This window comes from Tursiops truncatus, chromosome 10 (genome assembly GCF_011762595.2).
Source record: "Tursiops truncatus isolate mTurTru1 chromosome 10, mTurTru1.mat.Y, whole genome shotgun sequence".
NCBI lineage: Eukaryota > Metazoa > Chordata > Mammalia > Artiodactyla > Delphinidae > Tursiops > Tursiops truncatus.
The window spans coordinates 91337346-91361562 of NC_047043.1; the positions used below are offsets into that span (position 1 = coordinate 91337346).

Consider the following 24217-nt stretch of genomic DNA (forward strand, 5'->3'; position numbering starts at 1 on the left):
GTGAGTATCAATTCTAGTGTTAGTTTTTTGTTTTGTTTTGTTTTTTTTTTTGCGGTACGCGGGCCTCTCACTGTTGTGGCCTCTCCCGTTGCGGAGCACAGGCTCTGGAAGCGCAGGCTCAGCGGCCATGGCTCACGGGCCCAGCCGCTCCGCGGCATGTGGGATCTTCCTGAACCGGGGCACGAACCCGTGTCCCCTGCATCGGCAGGCGGACTCTCAACCACTGCGCCACCAGGGAAGCCCTAGTGTTAGTTTTTTAGAGCGGTTATTTGTAAGCTCTTTCCATGGCATATCCCTATCAAAAAAATTAGACAAAAATACCCCTAAACTCTGTGTGTGTGTGTGTGTGTGTTTAAAAGTTATATACATGTGTCACTGTACTAATAGATTGTATACATTATAAAAGCAAGCAGGAAAATATGTTGATGAAAAAGATTAAGATTAAACAATAATGTGTCCTCTTAATCATGATTAGCATATTATCATGAATATCTTAAGGCACATGGGTGCTTTCAGGGCAACGTTCATCATTAGAGACAACATTTTAAGTGTTTTTTAAAACAGTTTTTAATATCTGGGTGACTTTTTTTTTCACATCTCGTTAGATCATCATCATTTTTCCTTTTTCTTGTTTGTGGGGTTTGCATTACTCCTCTCTTTGGTGTTTTGATTTCATTGCAGACATCTTTTGAAGCCACTAGTCCATTTTGTGAGTTAGTTCTACTACATAAAACAATGTAAAAAGTCATGACCCCAGGCATCCCTAAACAGAAGCACATCACCATGCACTGAGAGAGAGGGAGAAGACACAGGATGTCTCTGCAAGTTCATTTATTTTCTTCCTGCTCTCCAGAGAGTCATCTGGTAAACAACACTCAAGAGACCATTGCCCAAGGAGGTGTCTCCAAATAAGCTTCTGTTGTTGTTGTTGTTTTTAATGTAGTCAAATTGAAGTGAGTTGGATTTATATCCAGAAATGTTTGTAGGTACTATTGCATACAGTGAGACTACTGCCCTTAAAGTTGTCCATCATAAAGGAAAGGAGATAACTCTGGGGCAGCATTGAGAGCTCTGAATTTGGAGTCTGAGTCCCAGCTCTGCCCCTAACTGGCTGTGTGACAATGGACATTTGACTTAACTTTCTAGAAGTTTCATTTTCCTCATTTCTAACCTCACATAATGGTGGTGAGAATTAAAGGTCAGAGGAGAGGTTTGTAAAAGGGCCCTGTGACTTACCATTTACACTTTCATGTAATTTATAATGCGTTATAGAAATAAAAGGGGAAAGTTTTTTTCATAGGTTGAGTGTATATACGTCCTCAGTAACAGTTTTTACTTGTTTGTTTCACTTCTAGATTGCCTCTTTAAACTATGTCCCATGAATCGCTACTCCGCCCAGAAGCAGTTCTGGAAAGCTGCTAAGCCAGGAGCCAACAGCACGACAGACGCAGTACTACTTAACAAACTACACGTACGTATGGGGATGGAGCTCCATGGCGAGGTCTCGTGAGCGGCCGTGTGGGTTGTGTCTGAGTGGAATGGGTCGGGAAGATGAGTTTTGCGGTCCTCTAGCTCTGGATACCAGCTTTCATACAGTCTTTGATAAAGGGCTAAAAGGGAGCTGACCCTAAGGAAAGGTGGGTCGTAGTCATCCTGAGATGTCTTGAGAGTTTCTTTTTTCTCAGCCATGCCCTTTCTGGGATGGCTTTAGGTACGGTACTGGTTATGAGCACAGGGTCAGGAAGCCAACTGCCTAGATTAGAATGCTAGCTTCACCACTCACTAACTGGACATCTTGGGTGAGTTACTTAGCCATTTTGTGCCTCTTGTTACCTCATCTGTAAAATGGGAATGGTAATAATATACACATCAAGAGGTTGTTGTGAGGATTACATGAAACATAAAAAGCACATGAACAATGCCTGGCATGTGATAAGTGCTCAGAAAATTTTAGCTTTTATCATTGTATTTATCTTGTCTATTACTTGGCATATAAAAGAGATGCTCATTCTACTGCTGATGTGCTCTGTGACCATAAGCAAATTTTTGAGCCTTTCTGAGCCTGTTTTTCCATCTGTCAAATGATGCTATAATTCTTCTAGTGTCGAGATCATATAATTCTTCTGTGAGGCTAATCTGTGTGGAATTTCTTTGAGATGTGGCGAAGAAAGACATGACATATATCCAGGGTGGTATTGAAATTGCAGACCGTTCCCCATCTCCCTGTTCTGCTTTATTTTTCTCCACATCACTTATCGTGATCATTCTAATTTATTTATCAGCTCTCTACCCCCACTAGAATGTAAAGTACTCAAAGGCAGAAGTTTGTGTCAGGTTTGCTCGTTGCTGTCTCCCTCTTGCCCACAACATATGGTAGGCGCTCAAATATTAACTAACTTAATTTAAAAAAAAAGCTGTTTCTTGAGACTCAGTGATGGCACCCGAGGATGTGGGGTATCTGTGAGCACATGGGGCTCACGCTTGCTCTCTTTGTGACTAATAAATGACAGAGTCACAGCCAGCTGCACTGGGTAAGGTAGGGCCCATGGAAGGGACTCCTTTATTCAGCACATACTATATTAGACAGGGGTGAGGGGCTCCAGGCATGATGAGAAGACCAGGTTCCTAACCTCCATGAGCTGATCCTCCAGTGTGAAGACACACAGGCACTCATGGCCCTTAAAATGAAATGCAGACTTTGTGCCTGCTGGACGCTGCTTTCCCTCTGAGGCTTCTGAACCAGCTAGACTTGCTCTGTGTCCTTTCGTTTTATTTTTTTGAGCACCACAGACTCCTAACAGTCTCACGAGCTTAGCGCTAGCAATTTGTCCTGTTGAGAACAGTCTTCTCCTGACTTTGCCTAAGCTAAGACCTCTGCCTCCTTCATCTCTCAGTTTAAGTCATCTCAGTGAGGTCTCTCCCCATCTCCTTATCTAAGCCATGTGTTCCTTGCTTTCCTCCGTCATAGCACCCTGTTTATATCTTTCTCTGCACTGATCAAAGTCTGCAGTTATATTTAAAAGTTCCCTTAATTAGCATCTGTCACTCAGTAGAGTGACGACACCACAAGATGAGGAGCAGTGCCTGTCTTGTTCACCACTGTATCCCCAGTGCATTGTAGTAGTGTCTGGCACATAGTAGGTGCTCAAGAAATAGTTCTTGAATGAATGAGTGAGCACTGTGCTAGGTGATGGTGATAAAACTGTGACAGCATCGTAACCCTCTGGGAGCTTAATAGCTAATTAAGAGTAAAGAGGTAGTGACACGACTGTAGCAAGTTCTATTATAGGGCAAACCACTGAGGCTGTGGGAGCACCTAGAAGGGGCAGTCAAATCCGCTTTTGAGTTTAAGGATGGGTGATATGGTAGTCAGGGAGGGCTTTCTGGAGGAAGAGGAGGTGACAGGTAAGCCTCAGAGTGAGGCATCTGTGGGAGTAAGAGGGTAGGAGAGAAAAAGAAAACAACAGAAGCAAAGAGATTGCTTTGAAGGCTTCTGGGATTGCATCATTATTTTAATGGTTTTAGGGCAGATATTCTCAACCTCAGCAGACCCATTGCTCCCTCTGAATAGCAAATATTATGTAACTATAAATATAAATAGGAAATAAAATCTGTAAATAATATAATCTCCCAAGATGTCAAAGTTTTGAAACTGAATTATAAAGGCAAAATAAAGGGAAAGTAATAAATTTTATAATTGCACAGTCACTCTAGAGGACGTAAGGAAATAAATGCTTTTACCTGTTTCTATAGACCCCGTGAATGAGGCAGCTGAAGACTGTGGCCGATGTAGGTTTATAGTACTGGTGACCCAGAAAGCATGTTTTCCATAATGTGGTGTTCCAAAATGGTCAGCTGCTCTTGGTAATGTTACTAAGAATGCAAGGTACACGCTTCTCTTTATTAAATAACACCCTCAGTTTTGGAAAAGGTGTTAATAATATTATTAATTGAACCATGCAGATCCATGCTTTGTGTTCATGTGTAAAGTGGAGTTAAGGGTTTGGCTCAGAAGTTGCAGCTTTTTAAGCCGTGTGACTGTCCACCGGAATACCAAATTGTGTGGGAGGAACGATGCTTCTTCCTTGCGCAGGACTGTGCTGTACATTGCAGGGCATCCAGCATCCCTGGCTCTTGTCCGTGAAGTATGAATAGCGATCCCCTCCTTCCCCAGTCACTGTGAGGATCCAGGACGCCCCCGAAGTCTGTACTGGGAGCATGGGAATCGAGTTAAATGGGTAGGAAAGGTTGCTCAATTCTGCACGTCTCTTGGGAGAGCCATTTAGCACGTACGCCTGTGGGGTCATCTTGGTGGAAGGAGTGTGGCCTTAGCAGTCCTGCGGCCCCTTTTCTCGGATGAAATTGATTCTGTCCACTGAGGTATTCTTAGTCCGTCTCAAACCCTTTCTTCTCCTACGCGCTTTACAGCTGTAGTTGTAAATTCAGATTCCTCATGGCCAAGCAGGAAGCCAGTTGGAACCAAGAGGCCTTGGTGGGCTGGGTTGCTATGGGGCGTGTGCCTGTGTGCGGGTCTGGGGGGCAGCTCCGCTCCCCTGCCATTGCTGCGTGGGAAGGTGGGCCAGGAACTGCTGCCACATCTTCTGCTTCTTCAAGAGAAGCTAAAATCCGTGCTTTGATGTGTCATCTCTCAGTTTTTAAAAAATGTTGGCAGCTACTTCCCTTAAAGTTTAAAACGTAACACTCAACACCAGTACAGGAATGGCTCAGCAGGATGGCGTCCTCTGGCCAACTGTTCTCAGCCTGTGATACGTGTGTTGTTTCATCAGCAGTTCCTTTTCCCGCCCCTTCCCACAAATGAACCATGAAAAAGCCACAGAGTTGAAAAAGGCGATCCTAAAGGTGACCAAGAACTTTGAACTCCTTACTAAAATAAACAATAAATTCTCTCTTTCATGCTGTTTCTGTTTTAAATAAATTTTAAAAGGAAACCAGCACTGTCTCCTGATTCAGGATCCCTGACATGACTTGCAGGTCTTGGCTGTTAACTTTGTGCAGTTCCTGCTTTCCTGCTTGGCTGGACCTTTCTTTCCCCCTCTTGTGTCTGAAAGTCATGCACATGTTCTAGTGCCGTCATTAAAATGTTGTGTTTTGGGCAGCCGCTTGCCTTTGGGGGCGGACGGCCAGTCTCCAGTGGGTTTTCATTTTTATTTTTGTCAGCTACTGTGGAGCACCCCAATCAAAGGTCAGATTATTTTAAATTAATGCCATTTAAGGAATTAGTCGTCTAGACCAGTTGACTTCCTTTTGACTAGGATAAGCAACATGCCACCAACTCCCTGAAGGACAATGACATCTAGTGGCTGGTTGCTATGTGTGTCTGTTCGTTCTGAGAGAATAACTGGGTTCTAACTCCCCTGGTCGTGATTTCCCAAGACTCTTGGCAGAATGAGGTTCCGCCATCTGCAAATCACATAATTTGTTCTACAGCCCTCGACTGCCGTTTCCTGACAGCATTTTTACCTGTTACCTTGAAACAGCACCTACATTGTTTTGGTTCTGAGAAATGGTCCATTACCTTAAGCCGTAGCTTCTACAAGCTAGGAGGAACCAGAGGAGTGAGGAGTCTTTATTGTCATCTGAAGCCTGGGTCCTGCCTTGCTTGTTTTCAGAAGCCTTAATATTTATGTTAGATACTTCAGAGCTTGTTGACCTTAAATAAGGTTCCCCATTGTTCCAGTGACGTCTCTGTAGTAATTTAATAATGGTTTCTCCATTTCTGAAATAAAATAACAGGTGACTGTGATGGGGTTGACCTTGATGTTGCTTAGGGAACATTGTAATGTCTGTGGTGATTCATGGTGGTAGAGACCATAGCATAGAGCGTGATTTCTCCCTTAGAAATTCAGAACTGTCCGCAGCCCATTGTGTAAGGGAAAAGAGCAACAGGTACTTAAATTATTGGGATTTTTAAATATTGAAAAGATAACACATTTAAGATGGCTTTTTAAAAATCTAGGCTTCTTGCCCCAGAGGTACGATGAAGGTGTTTCTGAAGTGAGTATTGTAGGAAGAAGTGAGCTCCAAAGTATACATGAGTAAGAAAAGGAAAAAAAAGAGTGATCTCTAAACCTTAATCCTCAAAGATAATCTCGGTGTGTGCCCCAGTCTCCCATCCCCTATTTTATTCCTTTATCTCTATATTTTAAAGTATTAAAGGGGGCATGCCATCTCACTTTCTTCCTTTTTTTTTTTTTTTTTTGGCGGTGCCGCGCGGCATGTGAGATCTTAGTTCCCTGGCCAGGGATTGAACCCATGCCCCTTGCACTGGAAGCGTGGAGTCTGAACCACTGGGCCGCCAGGGAAGTCCTTCACTTCTCTTTCTTTCACCTGCTTTTTTTCCCACTTAATATGTCATGAATAAATAGGTAGCTCTGTATTTTTAATGGCTACTTGATTACTCCATGATATAGCAGTACTGTAATTTTAGACAGCCAATCCCTATGGGGGGAGGACATATTTAGGATTCTGACAGTTTTTGCCATTCCCCCCAAAAATAAATGATGGTTATGGCCTTGCGCACATGCCAGATTATCTTAGAGAAACTCCTAGAAATGGGATTGCTAAATCAAAGTTATGCACGTTGAACAACTTTTTGGTAGATATTGCTGGATTATTCTTCAGAAAGGTTATACAAATTCACTGTCTTTTTTTTTTTTTTTTTGCGGTACTCGGGCCTCTCACTGTTGTGGCCTCTCCCGTTGCGGAGCACAAGCTCCGGACGCGCAAGCTCAGCGGCCATGGCTCACGGGCCCAGCCGCTCCGCGGCATGTGAGATCTTCCCGGACCGGGGCACGAACCCGTGTCCCCTGCATCGGCAGGCAGACTCTCAACCACTGCGCCACCAGGGAAGCCCCAAATTCACTGTCCTACAGTGTGGGCTCCTCTTTAGAATATACTTGAGGGATTTAATAGACCAGATTTAATTTTTTCAAGGGTGAAAGCAGCCTTGGTCAGTGGGCCCAGGTATTGTCTGTACTGTCCTTCCTTTTTTTAAATTTTATTTTTTTAAATTAATTTTTTTGGAGTATAGTTGATTTAAAATGTGTTAGTTTTACTTCCTTTTTTATCAACCTTTTGAACTAAAAATCATGATGAATTTTTTTTTTCTGAAAGCCCAATTATATGTCAGTTATATCAGTAAAACTGGGGGAAGGGAACAAATTTGGTTTTGTGGAGGAGTTATCTAAAGACTGATATGTGAACTCAAATGAACACATATATAGTGTTTGTACACTTAGTAAAAGATGAAGTGAGTGGGAGAGTTTTCTCCTTAAACAAAGAGTGCGTATTGGAAAAGTGAATTCTTAGAATGGTCCGTAAGCTTAATGCATGGAATGTTTGTTTAGTAGTTATATGTAGGCTTGGTCATCATTAAACCTTTTAATGGAGTTTTCAGATGTGATATTTGATATTCTTAGATATTTATTCTCCAGTTGTGTATTTTCTGTTCTAATTTTATCTTTTGTATGTTTGTACACGAATGACCTTTAATCTTTAGAGCTGCTGGTGTTTAATTAGTCTTAACTATGAAATATGTGTCTTCTTGGTGACTAATCTGACCTTTCCTTTTAGATATGCCAGTGACCACTGGCTTACCACTTGTGTACTTAGTCTGAGCGTAGGTAGGAACTTAATATTTTAGATGAATATTTCTTAGATTGAAGCCACTGGAAATTCTTGAGAGTAAGAGGAATACCCATGAGAATTTTCCCTCTTAAACAGGAGCCCTTATATCATTTAAGTTCAAGAAACACTACTTTATAATTTTCTCAAGGTGAATCCTTTTGGTGTGGTGTTTCGAGCAGAGAACATTTGTATTTGTTTGTTGGAAAATGTTGTTTTATTTTACTGAATTCCTTGATTCCCCCCGCTTTGACATTTTTTTGCTTTCTCAACTTTCCTGTCCTTATTAGCTGAGAACTGCTTAGCAGAAAGAATAAGTGGCTCTCTGCAAAGTATAAACCTGCCTTCCAAGTGGATTCAGTCCAGTGTGTGTTTTTTTTTTTTAAAATTACCTGCAGAACCTGTGGGTACTGTAGAGCTCTTTGGATAGGGTACAGCTCAGGCATGAAAATAGGGAGAACAGAGGTGGGAGGAGGGGATGGGAAGGTGTTTATGGAGGGGAAGAGAGAGTTGGGGAGAGCCATGCCTAGGGCGGTTTGGATGCCAAGGATTGCCATGGTGTCTGCGCTGGTATTATTTCTGGATGTGTCTTGCACCCAGTGGATATTACCTTTTTGTAACTGAGAATAGCAAACTGGTAACTAATTCCGAAACAGAAAGAGGGAAGCCTCTGAATAGACCATTGTTTTAAAGGATTGAGACATATGCTGCAAACTTGCAGTCAGCCACACAAACTTAGGCAAATCCTTACCCTCCTATAAATGTGGTTTCTTTTTAGTTTAGGGTTGCTTCCTGCAGCTTATTTTTCTCAAAAGATGTTCCTTCCTAAAAATACCTATACTCCAGGTAGAGGTGGAGCGAATGCTGAATTAGAAGGAAACTGAAAGATTCTTCACCCACCCACCTTAGTTCACCTTTTGAAATTTTCATTAGAACGTTTCTTAGTTACATAAACTTGTGTATAACATTGGTTAAAATTTATTGAATGCCTATTTTGTGTCTGGTATGCATTTTCTGTAATGTCTATGATTAGGGAGAAAAAAGGCTTGTATTGTCCTCATTTTGTGGATGAGAATGCTGAGTGAGGCTTGGTGAGATTAAACGACCTGGCCAAGATGGTAAAGCTGGTCTGTGGTGGAACCAAGACCAAGTCCAGAAGGGTTGTGTGGAAACGCGGACGTGCTCCCTGGGAAAGAAGCCCATTAACCCACTGGCATCTGGTCGCATCTTGCCTCAAGGCCAGGGGAGACTCTACGAAGAGAACGTTGGAAGCAATTCCGAAGTACATCATTGGTCATCATCATGCTTCTGTCACCCATCAGATTAGATGCCGTATTTCTTCCGTTATTTTTCTTTTGTTTTACTTAGTCTGGGTTTGGGAATCAGAGATTGGAACGGCAGTTTAATTGCCTAGGATGAAACTAGTTCCCCTTGAGTGTGGTTGTAATATGCTAACAGACTTGCAGAGCTACACAGGTGAACGAAGGAAAAATGACTGTGCGGGTTGGTGGCCTTGGCAAACTGTTATGGGAACCCTCTATTTGGTTTTACCCTGTTCCCTGGCCTGCCGGAGCTGCACTAGTAATATCTCCAGCCTCATTTGTGAATGTGTAAATCTGGAGTTAACCCAAATATGGGTTTGGGGATTATCTCTTACTTACTTAATAGATGTGTAATTTTTAAAAAATGACATTATTAAGCAAAATTTCAAATATACACAGTAGTAGAGAAAACAGTGCTCCTTTTGTACCCACTCAACTAGCTATGCAGTGTCGACCAAACTTTTTCATCTCTCTGAGTCTGTTTCTTCTTTATGAAATTGAGATAATGATCTTCTCCTCAGGGAACTATTGTGAAAACTAAATAAATTATAATTGGTATGTAACAATAATAACTAACACTCCGTGAATGCCACAATGATGAGATACCGTGCTGTGTGATTCCTGTGAGGTGAAGGTACTATTTTTATTTTCATTTTACAAAAGAGGAAACTGAGGATTGCAAAGATGTTAACTAACACATTCCAGGTCACAAAACCAGTATTTAAATGCTGTTTTATTTTACTCCAAAGCTATAAAGAAGACCTGTACAAATCATAAAAGGGCTATGCAAATTCCCTTCCAACCCTACCCTATTTTCTTTAAAAATACATAAGCTTGTGACTTAGTCTCACCCTAACCAGATGTCCATGAATTCCTTAAAAAATGAATACATGTTTGAAAAACCAAGAAGGCCAGCAAACAAGGCATAGTGGGTTGGTTTCTTGAACCCCTTGCTCATTGCACTTAGCCTCAGAGTGTACTTAGGTATTTGCTTATTTTTGTGGTTCTTGTATGAACTGGCTATATTGCTTTGCCTTGCGGCAGAGAAATATATAACCCATTGTTTCCTCTTTGTGACCAATCTTCCTCCTCTATGTACAGCATGCCGCAGACTTGGAAAAGAAGCAGAATGAGACAGAAAACAGGAAATTGCTGGGGACCGTGATCCAGTATGGCAATGTAATCCAGGTGGGTCAAAGCCGCTGTTCTGTCGTGGAGCTGAAGCTTTACAAAGAGTGAATCGAAAAACAAGCACACGAAACCCGGTTTGGACAGATAGGACTCTGTGGACACAGCCAGTTTATTGCAAAAGGTCTAGCATTTCTTGTGATGTGGGCTGGACTCTTGGGCTTTTAGTTGGTTCTCTCTCAGTGCAAGGGTCCACTTCTCTCCCCTATACTGTTAATTTAAAATCTGTCCACATTTTTTAGATGGGAGGCTCCCTGTCTGAAGAGGAGCCTGGCTCTTGCGCTTTTGCCTAACTTGCATTGCTTGAAAGTTCTTCATGTTTGGTAAAAATTGGTTCAAGAGCTGGTCACCAGAAGTAAGAAGAGCAATTCTGTACCTTCAGGTAGAACATTTGATGATAGGTCTCATGTCTTACCTCACGGGTTGTGAGGTTTACTTGTTTGTATCTGGTACCTTCAAATTTGACAGGATAAAACACAATTTAAGAAACAGCTACAGCAGGTTTTGCTAAAAAAAAAAAAAAAATCCACCTAGGTCTATCCTTGCAGAAAACTGTGTGAAGAAGTCCAGTGCCAAATGTGGCTTTTTTTTAAACCATTTTTAAAAATTGAAGTATAGTTAACTTACAGTGTTGTGTTAGTTTCAGGTATATAGCAAAGTGGTTCGGTTATACATATGTGCATATATCGATTCTTTTCCATATGTTTTGCATTATAGGTTATTACAAGATATTGAATATAGTTCCCTGTGCTATACCGTAGGTCCTTGTTGTTCATCTATTTTATATATAGAATAGTGTGTACGCGTTAATCCCAAACTCCTAATTTGTCTCTCTTTACTAATACTAATATTAACTTTACAAATGACAAACGAGTTCCTTCCCACTTGTTTTCCTGTTAGGTATTGGGCAAGAATTCTTGCCATGGTTCGGCTGGTTTACTAGCAGAATGGGAATAATAATGGTATGTGCGGCCTAGGATGATTGAGAGGTACCTGTCACAGAGTGTGCTGTGAATACTTATGACCTAATATTTCTTATTTTCCCAGCCTAGATCTTGAGGATCACCTGTAGGTAATGCCAGGTTATAAGCCAGCTAAGTCCAGCCCTTGGAGAGGTGCATGGAAGATCAGAGGTACTACTCATCAGAGTACCACGGAAGCTTGGGAAGGCATTGCCTTATGTGTCATGGCCAGGGGATGTCAGGGACTCACAGATCAGACAAGAAGATTTGTGGGCCTCCTAGGAGTGTTCTAGAAACTGTATCTGTTAAGCTGAAAAGGGAGATACTGGCAGTTGGAGGTGGTGTCCCATGCTAGTCTTACCATTTCTCCAGGGATTGGACGGTCTTTCCTATTCCCCTCCATCTTCTCTTACAGCCTGTTGAGTTGGGAAGCCTTGGTCAGCTCTTGCTGGTCTAGACTTACTATGAGACGTTTCGCATCTAGATCTTCCATCTTTCCATCCCCTTCGTGTAACGGTTACACAAGAATTAAGAATAGAGTGCTTAGAAATTCAAGGTGGAAATCCATAGCAGCCGTGTTTTTCCAAGTGAATTGACAGTCCCCTAATGGGGTCACTTCTTAAATTGAACCGTTTCTCTTGTTCAAAAGTGCCTTTCCTTAGCTCCACCTTCATGTCAGGGCATATTCAGACTGCAGTTCTTTAGTCCCTTTACCTGGGGTTAGACCCCTTGCTGCTAACCAATGGCAGAGTGATGTTCCTAGCTGATGGTGCACTTGACCTGAGCGACACCCATCTTGTCCAGGGCTGTGTTGGGGGGAAAAAATGTCTTCTCCTCTTCCTTCTACTTCTGCTCCCTTTGGTCTTCCTTCTTTTCTAATCATTCCCTGCCTTAACCACTTCTGTGGTTCTCTAACTTCACAGGTGGCTCAGTGGTGGGAGGAGTGTTTGATACATATCTTGTATGACTGAGAGAGAAATGTAGAGATTCGGGGACGTGCTGACACTCACCTTATTCTCTTGGTGGTTTTCAGCTCTTGCATTTGAAAAGTAATAAATACCTAACAGTGAATAAGAGGCTTCCAGCTCTGCTGGAGAAGAATGCCATGAGAGTAACGTTGGACGAGGCTGGCAACGAAGGGTCCTGGTTTTACATTCAGCCATTCTACAAGCTGCGATCCATCGGAGACAGTGTAAGTGCACATGCCCAGCCCAGGGCGTGCTCCGTGCCAGGCCTCCAACCATAACTGTACACTAGAGTCAACTAAGAGAAATTTAAAGTTGGAGCCAGAGGCTTATCCCATATGAGGAGAAGGAAATCACCATGGAAACCAGTGTTTGGGAAACAGGGGAGCTTGGAGAGCAATGTGACCTAAATACAGTAGCTCTGTTTTTTTCCTACTGGGCTTCTGAAAAAAATCATATGAGGAGCCCATTACTTGAGTAACTTTACCACAAAAGCAGCTATCATGTATGAGTGTCCTGGGGAGTGTCCCTGTCCTTCTAGATCAGTAGTGGAAAAGAAATGGTTCTCTATTGCGGAAATAAAGTTAGGACAGAAGGATGGAAAGGAAGTAGATCAGGGAAGGAGAGTGGATTTTAGGATTATCCTCAGTTGCTCTTGATAACTCTGCAGGCTCTTGCTTCCATTTCAATGACTGTGGTTGGTCCCGAGCTGGCTCCTCTCCTGAGGGGTGATTAAGTTATAAAGCCCCAGAAATCCTTTCCAGGGTGACTTAGAACAGTTCTGATACTTATTAGCTACGTTAGTAAGTCATTATGTGGGCATATACTTAACAGTGACTATGTTTCAATGCTATCAGCTGCATTTCCAACCTCATTAAGATTCTGAAATAGTTGTTTTCCACCAAAAAGAAATATGTATTTAAACAGTGTGAAATCTTGTCAAAAAGCTTAACTTGCCTTCACCTGAAACTGGGTTTTCCCATTTTTTAATATTTAAGTATACAAGCTTTGGGTCGTTTAAATATGTTTCAGTTTATGTGTTTGTGTGCATATTAAAGTCTGTACAATATACATGAAGCCTCTAGTACCTGAGCAGCCCCCTCGCAGCGGGTGTACAGTGCATAGTGATCATCAACTGAGTATAGAAGAGTAAGTCCAGTAAAGCTTAGGTTTCACCTAAAGGGTTGGGTTTTTTGACATATTTAACTTGCATATATTTTGAGTTAGAGAAAATTTAGTTGTATGTGTTCCCCAAATGTATCAAACTGAGAATAGGTGTGTTTTACACCTTAGGAAACCATCCTTTCTATTCTTCTTCCTTCCACTCCCATAATAAAAGACAAGGGTGCTTTGCTCTGAACTTCATGTTTGGAAGTCCTTTGCTTTCCTGTCCTTTAAGCTTACCTGTTTCGCTGTGCCTTAGTTGAGAAAGTAAGATGGACTTGAATACTTGTAGAATAGTGTCTTTCAAAGGACAGGTATTCATCTACTCATGGGCCAAGAGATCAATTTAGTAGCTTGGGACACTCATTTTAGAAAGTGGAATAGAATAGGCAGTATCAAGCTGTGTTAAACATAATGGGGATAAGATTGTTTGGGGGGGTGACTTTTTTTTTAGATAAATAGAGATCTCTATATCTTTCTATACATGCATATATGTATATACACACATAGCCACATAAACTCTTTATGTATGACTGAGTCATAATAGGAAACGTATTTCTTAATACGACTTTTCAAAAAAGTATAAAAGCCTTTGCTTTAGAAATATAAATTTATAGCTTTATTCTTTCAAAGATAAAGACTTACTTCAGGCAATAATCTGCTTCTACTCCTAAAATTTAGTTAGAGCTTATTTGTACAAGTGCCTTAACTGAAGCTAACGAAGATACGATTTTTTTCTTCCTGCTCTGACTGACTTGGAGATCGCCTTTGGATAATCATTGACAATTGTGGGCAAAAATTTACCCTTAGGCTTGTGAACATCACCTCTTCCTGGTCAGGGTCAGGCTTTGGGGTTTTAAAATCTTCTTTTAATTTTTATTTTTTTTGAAATTCCATTCTTTATATATTTTAAAATTTTTATTTTATATTGGAGTATAATTGATTAACAATGATGTGTTAGTTACAGGTGTATAGCAAAGTGATTTAGTTATACCCATACAAGTATCCATTCTTTTCCCAGTTCTTTTCCCGTTTAGGTAATGATAGAATATTGAGCTGAGTTAATTGTGCATTTGTGCTGTATCATTCTACTCGCTGGAAGCTGGGCCGCCTTCTATGCAGGCTCTTACAGCTCCTGCCAGAACTAGCCACTGGTCAGTCTGCAGTCCTGACCTGTTTTGTGAAATGCTCTATTGGTCCTTTCCTTTCCAGGTGGTCATAGGTGACAAGGTTGTTCTGAACCCCGTGAATGCTGGCCAGCCCTTACATGCCAGCAGTCATCAGCTGGTGGATAACCCAGGCTGCAACGAGGTAAGGGAAATAAAGTTATGGCTTGTGGGCAGGCATATGCTGCAGGAGCAAACCTTCCTGGGGCCAGAGCATGTGCGTGCTCACAGCGACTTGAGTAGTGACTCGGGGCAGTGTACCCATTCTGCAGGGGAACAAACTGAGAGCCAGGCCTGCCGCATGAGGTTATATAAGCCTGTTCATTGGGTGGGGGCTGATGTCACCTGAGGGCTCAGTTTGCTAAGCTTTGTATCCCTGGGGGATTGTTTTCTAATTTCTTTAAGGAGAGAAGGGCCCCCTTTACCAAGTGTTTTTGGCCAGAGGGGTACCCTTTTCTAATTGGTCTCTCTAAAGAGTGTGTCTTGTGCTAATTCATAAGAAGGGGACACTGCTGGCCATCGGCAGCCCTGTGAGAGTGACATCTTACTTTTGGCAGTACATCTACTTAACTTAATTGGCAATTTTAGGACACAAGGGCAATAACTTGATGGTGACATAAATGTTTGCCTAATGTTTGTTTGGAGGACACAAGCTCTGGAAACAGACAGATACGGATTCAAATCCTGAATCTGCCCTTCCCTACCTCTGTGACTGTAGGTTCATTATCCAGTCTCCCTGGGCATCAGTTTTCCTACCTCTGAAATGGGCATGATGGTTATTGCTATTTTTAGGGTGTTGCTGAGGATAAAATATATTAGTGAATGTTAGCCCAGTGCCTGGCATATATTTTGTTTACAAACAATGGCTATATCATTAACATTTTAGGATGTATACGTTGGACTTTTTTTTTTTTTTTTTTTTTGCCTTTGTAGCTCATCTCATTTTATACATACTTGTTTTCACTGGGCCTTTACGTCTGGCTATAGTACAAGAGACTTGGGGGAAAAAAAAGAAGAAGAAGAAATCATTCCAGGGGTGCAGGAAGCTTGGTTCTGTTAGCCGGAGTTGCAGCATACATACTGACTGGTACAAATGAACCATTTATTACCAAAGACTTCTATCAGGCCAACTGAGTTTGCAAGTTCTATGATCTTCATGATGTCAGTCTTTAGGCTTGGAGGGCTGAAGCACAGCCTTGCTTCTTGGGCAGAAATAAGGCATTTGGGCACAGGAAACCACAGTTGTTGAGGGGTATGTGAAATAATAACTAATTTGTTTTCTAGGTCAATTCCGTCAACTGCAATACCAGCTGGAAAATAGTCCTTTTCATGAAATGGAGTGATAACAAAGATGACATATTAAAGGGGGTAAGTTTGATACGTTACAGGCTGGGCAGCACTTGGGTCCTCTTTGGTTCTCTTTTTAAATGCGTTTTCCTTCATTCCTCCGTGTGTTGACTTTTAGGGTGACGTGGTGAGGCTGTTCCACGCCGAGCAGGAGAAGTTTCTCACCTGTGACGAGCACAGGAAGAAGCAGCATGTCTTCCTGAGAACTACCGGCCGGCAGTCAGCCACGTCTGCCACTAGTTCCAAAGCCCTGTGGGAGGTGGAGGTAAGGGATGGGGTGGGGCGGGCAGGGAGAAAGGATTCATGGATTTATAGGAATAAGTCACATCCAGGTACTCACACCCACCTTGTTCCAAAAACAATGGATGACTTGGGATGACTTAGAGAAACAAACACATCACGCCATATCTGAAGGATGCCAGATGTTCCTGTGGAGGAAAAGAATAGCTACCTCGGAAGCCAAGTCCCAACTGAAGTTAGAAATTTCTTTCTCTGGGTCATCTGATCATCTCTTCCTTCTGTGTTTTTTTCTTTCCCTTGCTCAGTTATCTATCACAGCAATATGTAATCAAGTGCCTAACCCATCACAATGTGTAGGTGACTGCACATTGGCGATAGGATGGAAAGATACTGGATGGTGAAGTATCTACACCTCCAAAGCACAAAGAGGCACATTCCCTGTCCTCTGGATGTGTAGATGAGGGAGGGCAAGCGATCAAGGAAGACTTCCTGAAGGAGGTAGCATCCGAGCTGGTGCTGACGGGATGACCTATATTTCAGACGGAAGGGATGAATGGAGTAAGTCACTTCCTATAAGATACTAACGTGGAATTGGAAATGTGAGGCAACCTTGGGTTAGAACTCAGTAACCTCATTTGATGAGGAACAGAGGATAGTCATGCGAAATAAGACAGAAACTGTTTTAGGAGACCAGATCCTGAAGGGCGATATATCCAGGCTGTAGGGACTTGGAACTTAATTCATAAACGAAAAAAGTATTAGAAATGTCAGAACCCTACGAAGTCACCGTGACTGACTTTAGAACCTTAAAAGCAAGTACCATGTCTTTTTCACTCACAAACTGATTGAAATGAATTAAACGTGTCAACCTTTTGGGGAGAGTTTTTGCAGTATGGACTCACTTAACCCAGAAGTCCACTGTAGACCATCTTCTATATTTTATCGTCTGAGAAGCAACAGCTGTCTAATTTTTGCTCCCCCCCAAAACTGTTGCCTGCCAATTTTCCCTCTGAATACTCTAGGGAAACACTGAACGTCTTCCTTTTTTATTTTCTTCTTGAGGATTTTAGAAACTTAAGTGTCCCTTCCAAATAAAAGAAGGAAGGCAACACCATGTGTTTTATATTTCTGGTCATGATTTAGGGTTTTAATTATATGTCTTCACCTCATTGCCAGTCAGTTTTACATATCGTCATAACTTTTTACACGTGATGTTAGAACCTTACGATAGTATACAGTTGAATCTTGAACAACACGGGTGTTAGGGGCACTGACCGTCCACATGGTTAAAAATCCACGTATAACTAATAGTTAGCCCTCGGTGTTCGTGGTTCCTCTGTATTCGTGGATTCATCCAACCATGTAGCACTGTAGTATTTAATATTGAAAAAAATCCGCGTGTAAGTGGACCCTTATAGTTCAAAGTCGTGTTATTCAAGGGTCAGCTGCACTTCTGTTTCTCCCTTCCTGTCCTTTGTGGTGATATTCTCTTGCATTTTATTCTATATATGCTATAAACTCCATAGTGCGTTTTTATTTTTTTTTTGCCTTGTTTAAGGAGTCACTTGCATTTTAAAAACATGGAAAAACGAGAGGACAGGAGTCTTTTACCCACATAGTCATCATCTCCAGCTCTTCACTTTTTGGTGTAGATTTGAGTTTTCATCTGGAATCATTTTCCTTCAGCCTAAAGAACTCCCTTATCATTTCTGTAGTGCAGGTCTGCCACTGGCCAATTCTCTCAGCTCTCATTTGAAGACAAGAAAACAACTTTATATTTGTCCGTGAATATCTTTATTTCACCTTCATTTAAAAAGATCAGTTTATTTTTCGTTTTTGAAAATAACAGCCTCATTGAGATACAATTCATATGTCACACAATTCAGAAATGTACAGTGTGTAGTTCTCAGTGGTTTTTAGTTGACCCAAAAGAATCCCTGAGCCACAGCAGTCACAGCTCATTTCTCTTCAGATTTGCCCCTCCCCACCTCTGGTAACTGGTCCACTTTCTATCACTGTAGATTTGCCCGGGTTGAACATTTCATATAAATGGTATCCTACAACATGTGGTCCTTTGTACCTGACTTCTCTTACCTAGCATAAAGTTTTCAGAGTTTATCCATGTTGCCATGCGTATCTGTATTTCATTTCTTTTTATTGTCAAATAATATTCCACTGTATGGATATACCACATTTTATTTACTATTCATGGGCATTTGGATTGTTCCTGCTTTTTGGCTGTTGTGAATAGTGCTGCTGTGAACATTCACGCACAAGTTTCTGTGAGGAGTTTCAGTTCTCTCAGGAGTGGAATTGTGGGTCATATGGTTACTTTGTTTAACTTTTTGAGGAAATGCCAGACTGTCTTGAAGGCACTATTGTATGTCCCCACCTGCAGTGTATTAAAGGTTCTCATTTCTCCATATGGCCTTCATTCATGAAAGATATTTTTGTTGAGTGTAGAATTTTACATAGACCGTTATTTCTTTCTGTACTTGAAGGCGTTCGTCCATTGTTGTCTCGCACAGATTACTTTCTGATGTGAATTCAGTGGTTTTCTTTTGTTCCCTGCATATAGCGCCTCTTTTTTTCCCTAGCTACTGTAAAATTTTTTCTTTTTCTTTCTGGTTTACGTTAACCTCATTATGATGTGTCTTGATGCACGTGTGAGTGTGTGTATGTGTGTTTATCCTACTTTGAAACCACTGAGATTCTCAAAATGTGTGGGTATGTATCAAAATGGAAACATTTGGGGGTCCCTGTTACGTATTTCTCTAGCCTCCACCAACCACATGGACACACTGGGTCATTCGATATTGTCTGACAGGCTGCATTTTCCTGATTCTTGCCTGTCCGCTGCATTATGACAATATGCTCAATGTTGTGATGCTCCTTTGTTGACGCTCTGGATCTGCTGCCTTCCTTTAAAGAGTATTGACTTTTGTTTTGCCAGACAAAGAAAGTTACTTGCAGATCACTTTGACCCTTTGCAGGTTTGTTTTAAAGCATCATTGGGTCAAGTGTACTGTAGCATTTTTTTAGGGCTAGACTAGCCCAGCTACTAAGGTGTGAGCCTTTTGATGTCGATACTGAATGCCCCAGGTGTTCAACCGGCCTCTCCTCTGGCTTGTTAGAATCAGAACACCTTCTAGTCCTGTGTGAACTCCTGGATCGTTGAGCTTACGACTACCCTCTCGTTTTCTATTTGGCCTTGTGGGGTCTCACCTTACACGTATGCCGCTTGGTATTTAGCCAAAGACTAAAGGAGGCCCTTGTGCAGATTTCTGGAAATTGTTTTCTGGGGAGCTCTGTATTCTGCCCTGACAGATTCCAGTCACCTCAGCCTCCTTAAGTTCTGATATCTCCTCACCTCAGTGAGACTGGTCTCCTCTGCTTGAATACCTCTTCTCGATGCCACTGTCCAGAGAGGGGACCTCCCAGCAGAAAGCTGGAGCAGTCGTGGAGATCACCCTGTGTCCCTGTCCTCAGAGATGACAGTTGTGCGCTCCCTGTCATCCAGCATCTGAACCCAGTTGTTTTGTATATCTTACATCTTCCTCAGTTTTCTCGTTGTCTATGGCATGTTCACGTATTGTGTGAGGTGCCTATTTATGGCAGCAACTCCCAGTGCCAGTTATTCCATCATGAGCAGAAGCTACGGTTACATTTATTTGTAGGCTGAATTGGCCCAGGCACTGTGAGTGTCCAGTTTCAAAGCTCAGGCGTGTGGATGTATTATAGTGCATGAGCGCATGGATAAATTGCTACAGTTTTCCATGAGATTCTTTTTTTGTTGCTTGTTTCGCCTTTTGTGGATGAAGTCCAGGATCTTAACTTCTTCCTTATGATTAAGGCAAATAATCCGAAAACCACTGAACTTTGTCTTACAACCGTTTCATGTTAATTAGGGGACTCTTTTTTCTTTGGAGAAACATTGCTTAACAATGCATATGATACTTGTTACGCGTTTGTTGGAAGATAATGATTTTTTTCAGCTTAAATACGGCTCCTGCACTATGACTTCTGGGTGGTGTCTCAGATTCAGCGCCGCCCTCATTTGGATTGACATTTCTTCCACTCCTGTTGCAGGTGGTCCAGCATGACCCGTGTCGGGGTGGAGCAGGATATTGGAACAGCCTCTTCCGTTTCAAGCATCTTGCTACAGGGCATTACTTAGCAGCAGAGGTAAGTGGCAGCCCCATAGTTTTTCTCTTTCAAGGATGATGTACTGCTCTTTCCTCACTTACCTATAGCCATTGAGTAGTTAGGGGCTGAGGGTAATGCTCCATTACCTAGCTTTTCCTTCTGCTTTTCTGTTTCCTTCCACCTCATTTCCCTGCTTATAGACAAGAAGAGGCAAAAATCGTGAACACATTTTAGTATTTGACAGGGATTCTGATCAAGCTGTGGGGACAAGGTCAGTTAGAAAATAATGCTGTGGTGGGAATGTAATGTCCATCCTGGTGACTTTATTTAATAATACTGTGTTGTATACATTTGACTCTGAACGACGCGGGTTTGAACTCTGAACGGGTCCAGTTACCTGTGGATGTTTTTCAGTAGTAAACACTGCAGTGCTACGCGGTCTGTGGCTGGTTGAATCCGAGAATGCAGAACTGCAGATGGGGAGCCGCAGGTTTGGAGGGCTAGCTATAAATTATACACGTGTTAACTCCCGCATCGTTCAAGGGTCAGCTGTATTTGACAGTGGCTAAGAGAATCGAGCTTAAAAAACATAATGCTAATCAGGGTTTTAGGATGATCTTTCCATTTTGCTCTTGTTGACTGCTCTCACCGCATCTTATTTACCAATCCTGATCCTAACACGAATGACCAAGACTTGGCCGCAGTGAAACATGGTACGTAAAGCTGGAAGCATTAAAGCCCATAAAGAATTACGTCATTTTATACAGCCTGGTTACTCAGAGCTTTAGTGGATAGACAGGGTCTTTTACTTACAGGAATGTAAAAAAATCAAGGCAATGTATTTTAAATGACCGTGAAGGGTTTTTGAGGAAAGGCAAGACTCAACACTGAAGGATGGGAGGAATTTCCCTTTTAGTTTTTGTATTAAATTAAGGAGCCATGTTACTGTGTGACAGACGTTGAGTTTTACTCTGATCCGCTGGAAGATGTACGATGCATATTCATACCAGATTCTAGCCGTACATCAAGGGACACCTCCTGTCATCTGATATCACTGGTGAGACTGCTCAGAGATTTTCAAGGTGATGCCTGGGTGTCAGTGTTGCTTCTGCAGCTGACCCCAAGGAAGGCTGAATCTAAATGTTCCAACCCCCCCGGGATGCCTGACACTTGTATGAACTGATGGTTTTGAAATATTGAAGAGCCGAAGATTAAGACTAAGTTGAAATTTGAAATGGAGCCATAGGAAATGATGGACCCAGCCCACCAGCTGTGAGAAACGTTGATTACATGGTTTGCCAAACATCAATGGCGGTTGCATTATCTGTTATGTCCTGGGGCGAATGCAGTTCTTGCTGGAAGCCAGACATTTTTTTTTATTTCTAACTAGAAATAAGCAGGATTATCAATCACTGGGTACTGACCTTTTATTTATTTCAGGCTTTTAACTGTTGCTTTGCTAGTGGATTCTTTGTGTTCCTCTGTCTACATTTGAGAGCCATCTATTGGTGACTGGTAGATTGTTCCATGTGTGTTGTACTCATGTGACGTGTGTTGTGATTGTGGCATGCTGGTTTCGTGAACAGAGGGAAGGGAGAAGTTCTTAGCTGTCCAAAGATATTCGCAGGCCTTGAAGTCTCCTGCTAGCGGGGCCAAGTCCTTGAGAAAGCAATGGATGTTTTAATTTCCTAATGATTCTTTTTCATCAGGTAGACCCTGACTTTGAGGAAGAATGCCTGGAGTTTCAGCCCTCAGTAAGTATGGACAAGAGCCTTCTTGTCTTCCTCTGGTAGGGTGAGGACATGTGATCTGGAACCCCATGTACGAAACTGCCCCTGTGGTCACTGAGTGCTGGGGAAGGGGAGAGCTTACGCTGCCTTAACAGAGGATCTTCTTCTGTGCTTCCCTGGAGGGCAGTCATATCCCCTTGTGTCCTGGTTGGTCCAAGAGACTGTTGGTCATGATGCTCTTTCTGTGTGCTTCGTCAAGGGGTCTCCATCTCTAAGTTGCGGAAGTTCACGGTATCTCTTGGAATACTGCTAGGTTGGAGACGGTGATGGTCCCTGTAGAAGCCAGCCTTTTACATGCCAACGTCTCATTGCTGTTGACCTGAATCTATGACTCACTCGGATGTCTTCAAGGAATGAGTGTATAAGGTGGACACTGTCATTTAGAGTGTGGAGGTAGCACATGAGGCATGACTGCTGATTAGACACTCAGTTGTCTAACCATCTGTCCTTTCTGCAAAGTCAGAAATAGACCTTATTGTGTGGTTTGGAATTTTAATGCCAGCTGGATCCTTCTTGGGAAGCCATATTGCCAATTAATGCTGATAGGGAGGCACTTGGGTTGGGGGTTCAGGTGTCCACAGTTACGGGTTGAAGAGGGAAGTGGTTGTGTTACAGGGAAATGATGGGTGTAAGTCATGCAGTTCTCTTGTGGAGTGCTTCATTCTGGTGTAGGATTAACAAAACAAAGACCCAAACGGTTGCTGCTCTGTTTGACGTTGTGTGTCCATGTGGACATCTTGATGGTGAATATGCTAGGTGGTACTGAGGGTGTTATTTTTTGTAAAATTTTGAAAAAATTGGACATTAACATAGGTACATTAATGAAGGGAGTTGGGGCGGAGATGATACAGAATGTAATTGTCAACGAAAGTGCTGTGAATTCTGCAGCAGCCATGAACCTGCTAATTAGGTTTGGGCAGAATGTTAGCTTTGGAAGAAACGCAGAGTTCTAGCTGAGGGTGTCCCACCATTAGTTAGTTGCTGGACTTGCTGGGGGACTAAGGCTCCCCTTAGAGGTGACTTGGAAGGAGAACCATGGCTTCTTTCAGGGAGAGCTGATGTCCGAGTGAACCTTGAGCTCTGTGTGGAATGGGACTGCTCTCCTGGCCTGTTCACGTGCGAGGGAAAGACGGGCACGTGCAGTGCAGGGGGAAGGACACAGTGATTAAAAGTAGGGCGAGAGAGAGACAGACTTGGGTTTAAATAGCGGACCCACCGCTGATGAGCTGTGTGACTCTGGACAGGTTACTTGCCCTCTCTGAGACTGAATTCCCTCATCTGTAGTTGTGGACAATGGGCTGGTTGTAAGGACGAAGTGAGATGTTGTGCAAATGAAGTGCCTAGCCCATAGTAAACGCTTAATAAATGGCATTTTTGTAAGGTGCAAAGGATGGTTACCATTTTCAGTGCCTTTCCATCCACCGTTCCTCTGGGCTGCACAGCAGTTGCACGAAGGGATTGGGACAGGTCTCTCCATCTTTGTTTGACGGGTGAAGAAGCAGAGCGTGGTCCTCACTGGCCACAGGCCTCAGAGTCGCTGGGAGTGCGGTCATCTTTCTACTCTTTCGTGCTTCTGCGTGCCAGGGCAGTGCCATGTGCCAGTGGGTCTGGCTGCAGATCTGGGCCGCGTTGCTCTCGCTACTTGGGGTGTTGCTTGGGTGGCGGTCCTCGCGTGGAGGAGGGGTGTGTGTGGTGGGGGCGCTCACCCCGCACCCTCAAGGCCAGCGGCGCAGCTCCTGCCTCTGGGAGGAAGGTGTCAGCGTTGGGAGGGTCCTGCACCCTTCACCGTCTTCTCGGTTGGGAGCCTCGGGAGCGTGGGAGAGGAAGCCTCTCTTTCTGCTCTGCTTCCTGGTCGCGTATTTCCTGAGACTGGCACCCAGTGCCCGTGGCTTTGCCCGGGACCCCATTCGGCTTTGTCGCTCTCCTCTTGCTCAGTTCAGCAGCCCCCCTGAGCCACGGGCTCGACGCCACAGGGACAGAAAGAACAACCCGAGGCTGGCTCTTGTCTGACGGCCTTCTGCACGTGTGCCTCTCCTCCCACTAGATGGCAAGCGCCGACTGCACTCGGGAGGATGAGGGCGCCTTGCTCAGTCACAGTCCAGATGCAGTGGACTCAGTGCAGTTGGCATTTTTCTTCGGATGTGTGGCAGGTCTGAAATTTAACTGCCAGTCCGTAGCTGAGCCCCGTGTCTCACACCAGAACCGGGGCAGGGTTTATTTTGAAAGTGGTGTGTGCAACCCTTTACAGGTAACAGTGGTTAGAAGAGGACACGTTCTGTTCAG

General features: G+C 42.9%; 1 protein-coding gene across 1 annotated transcript in view; it reads left to right on the top strand.

Moving 5' to 3' along the window:
- ITPR1 (inositol 1,4,5-trisphosphate receptor type 1) overlaps window positions 1–24217 on the top strand; it is a 318730-nt gene that overhangs the window by 113816 nt on the left and 180697 nt on the right. Inside the window, exons 4-11 of the mRNA XM_073787587.1 lie at window positions 1356–1471; window positions 10068–10154; window positions 12150–12308; window positions 14458–14556; window positions 15696–15779; window positions 15877–16023; window positions 20088–20183; window positions 21854–21898. Coding sequence (XP_073643688.1) covers window positions 1356–1471; window positions 10068–10154; window positions 12150–12308; window positions 14458–14556; window positions 15696–15779; window positions 15877–16023; window positions 20088–20183; window positions 21854–21898 — 833 coding nt within the window. The remainder of the gene's footprint in view (window positions 1–1355; window positions 1472–10067; window positions 10155–12149; window positions 12309–14457; window positions 14557–15695; window positions 15780–15876; window positions 16024–20087; window positions 20184–21853; window positions 21899–24217) is intronic.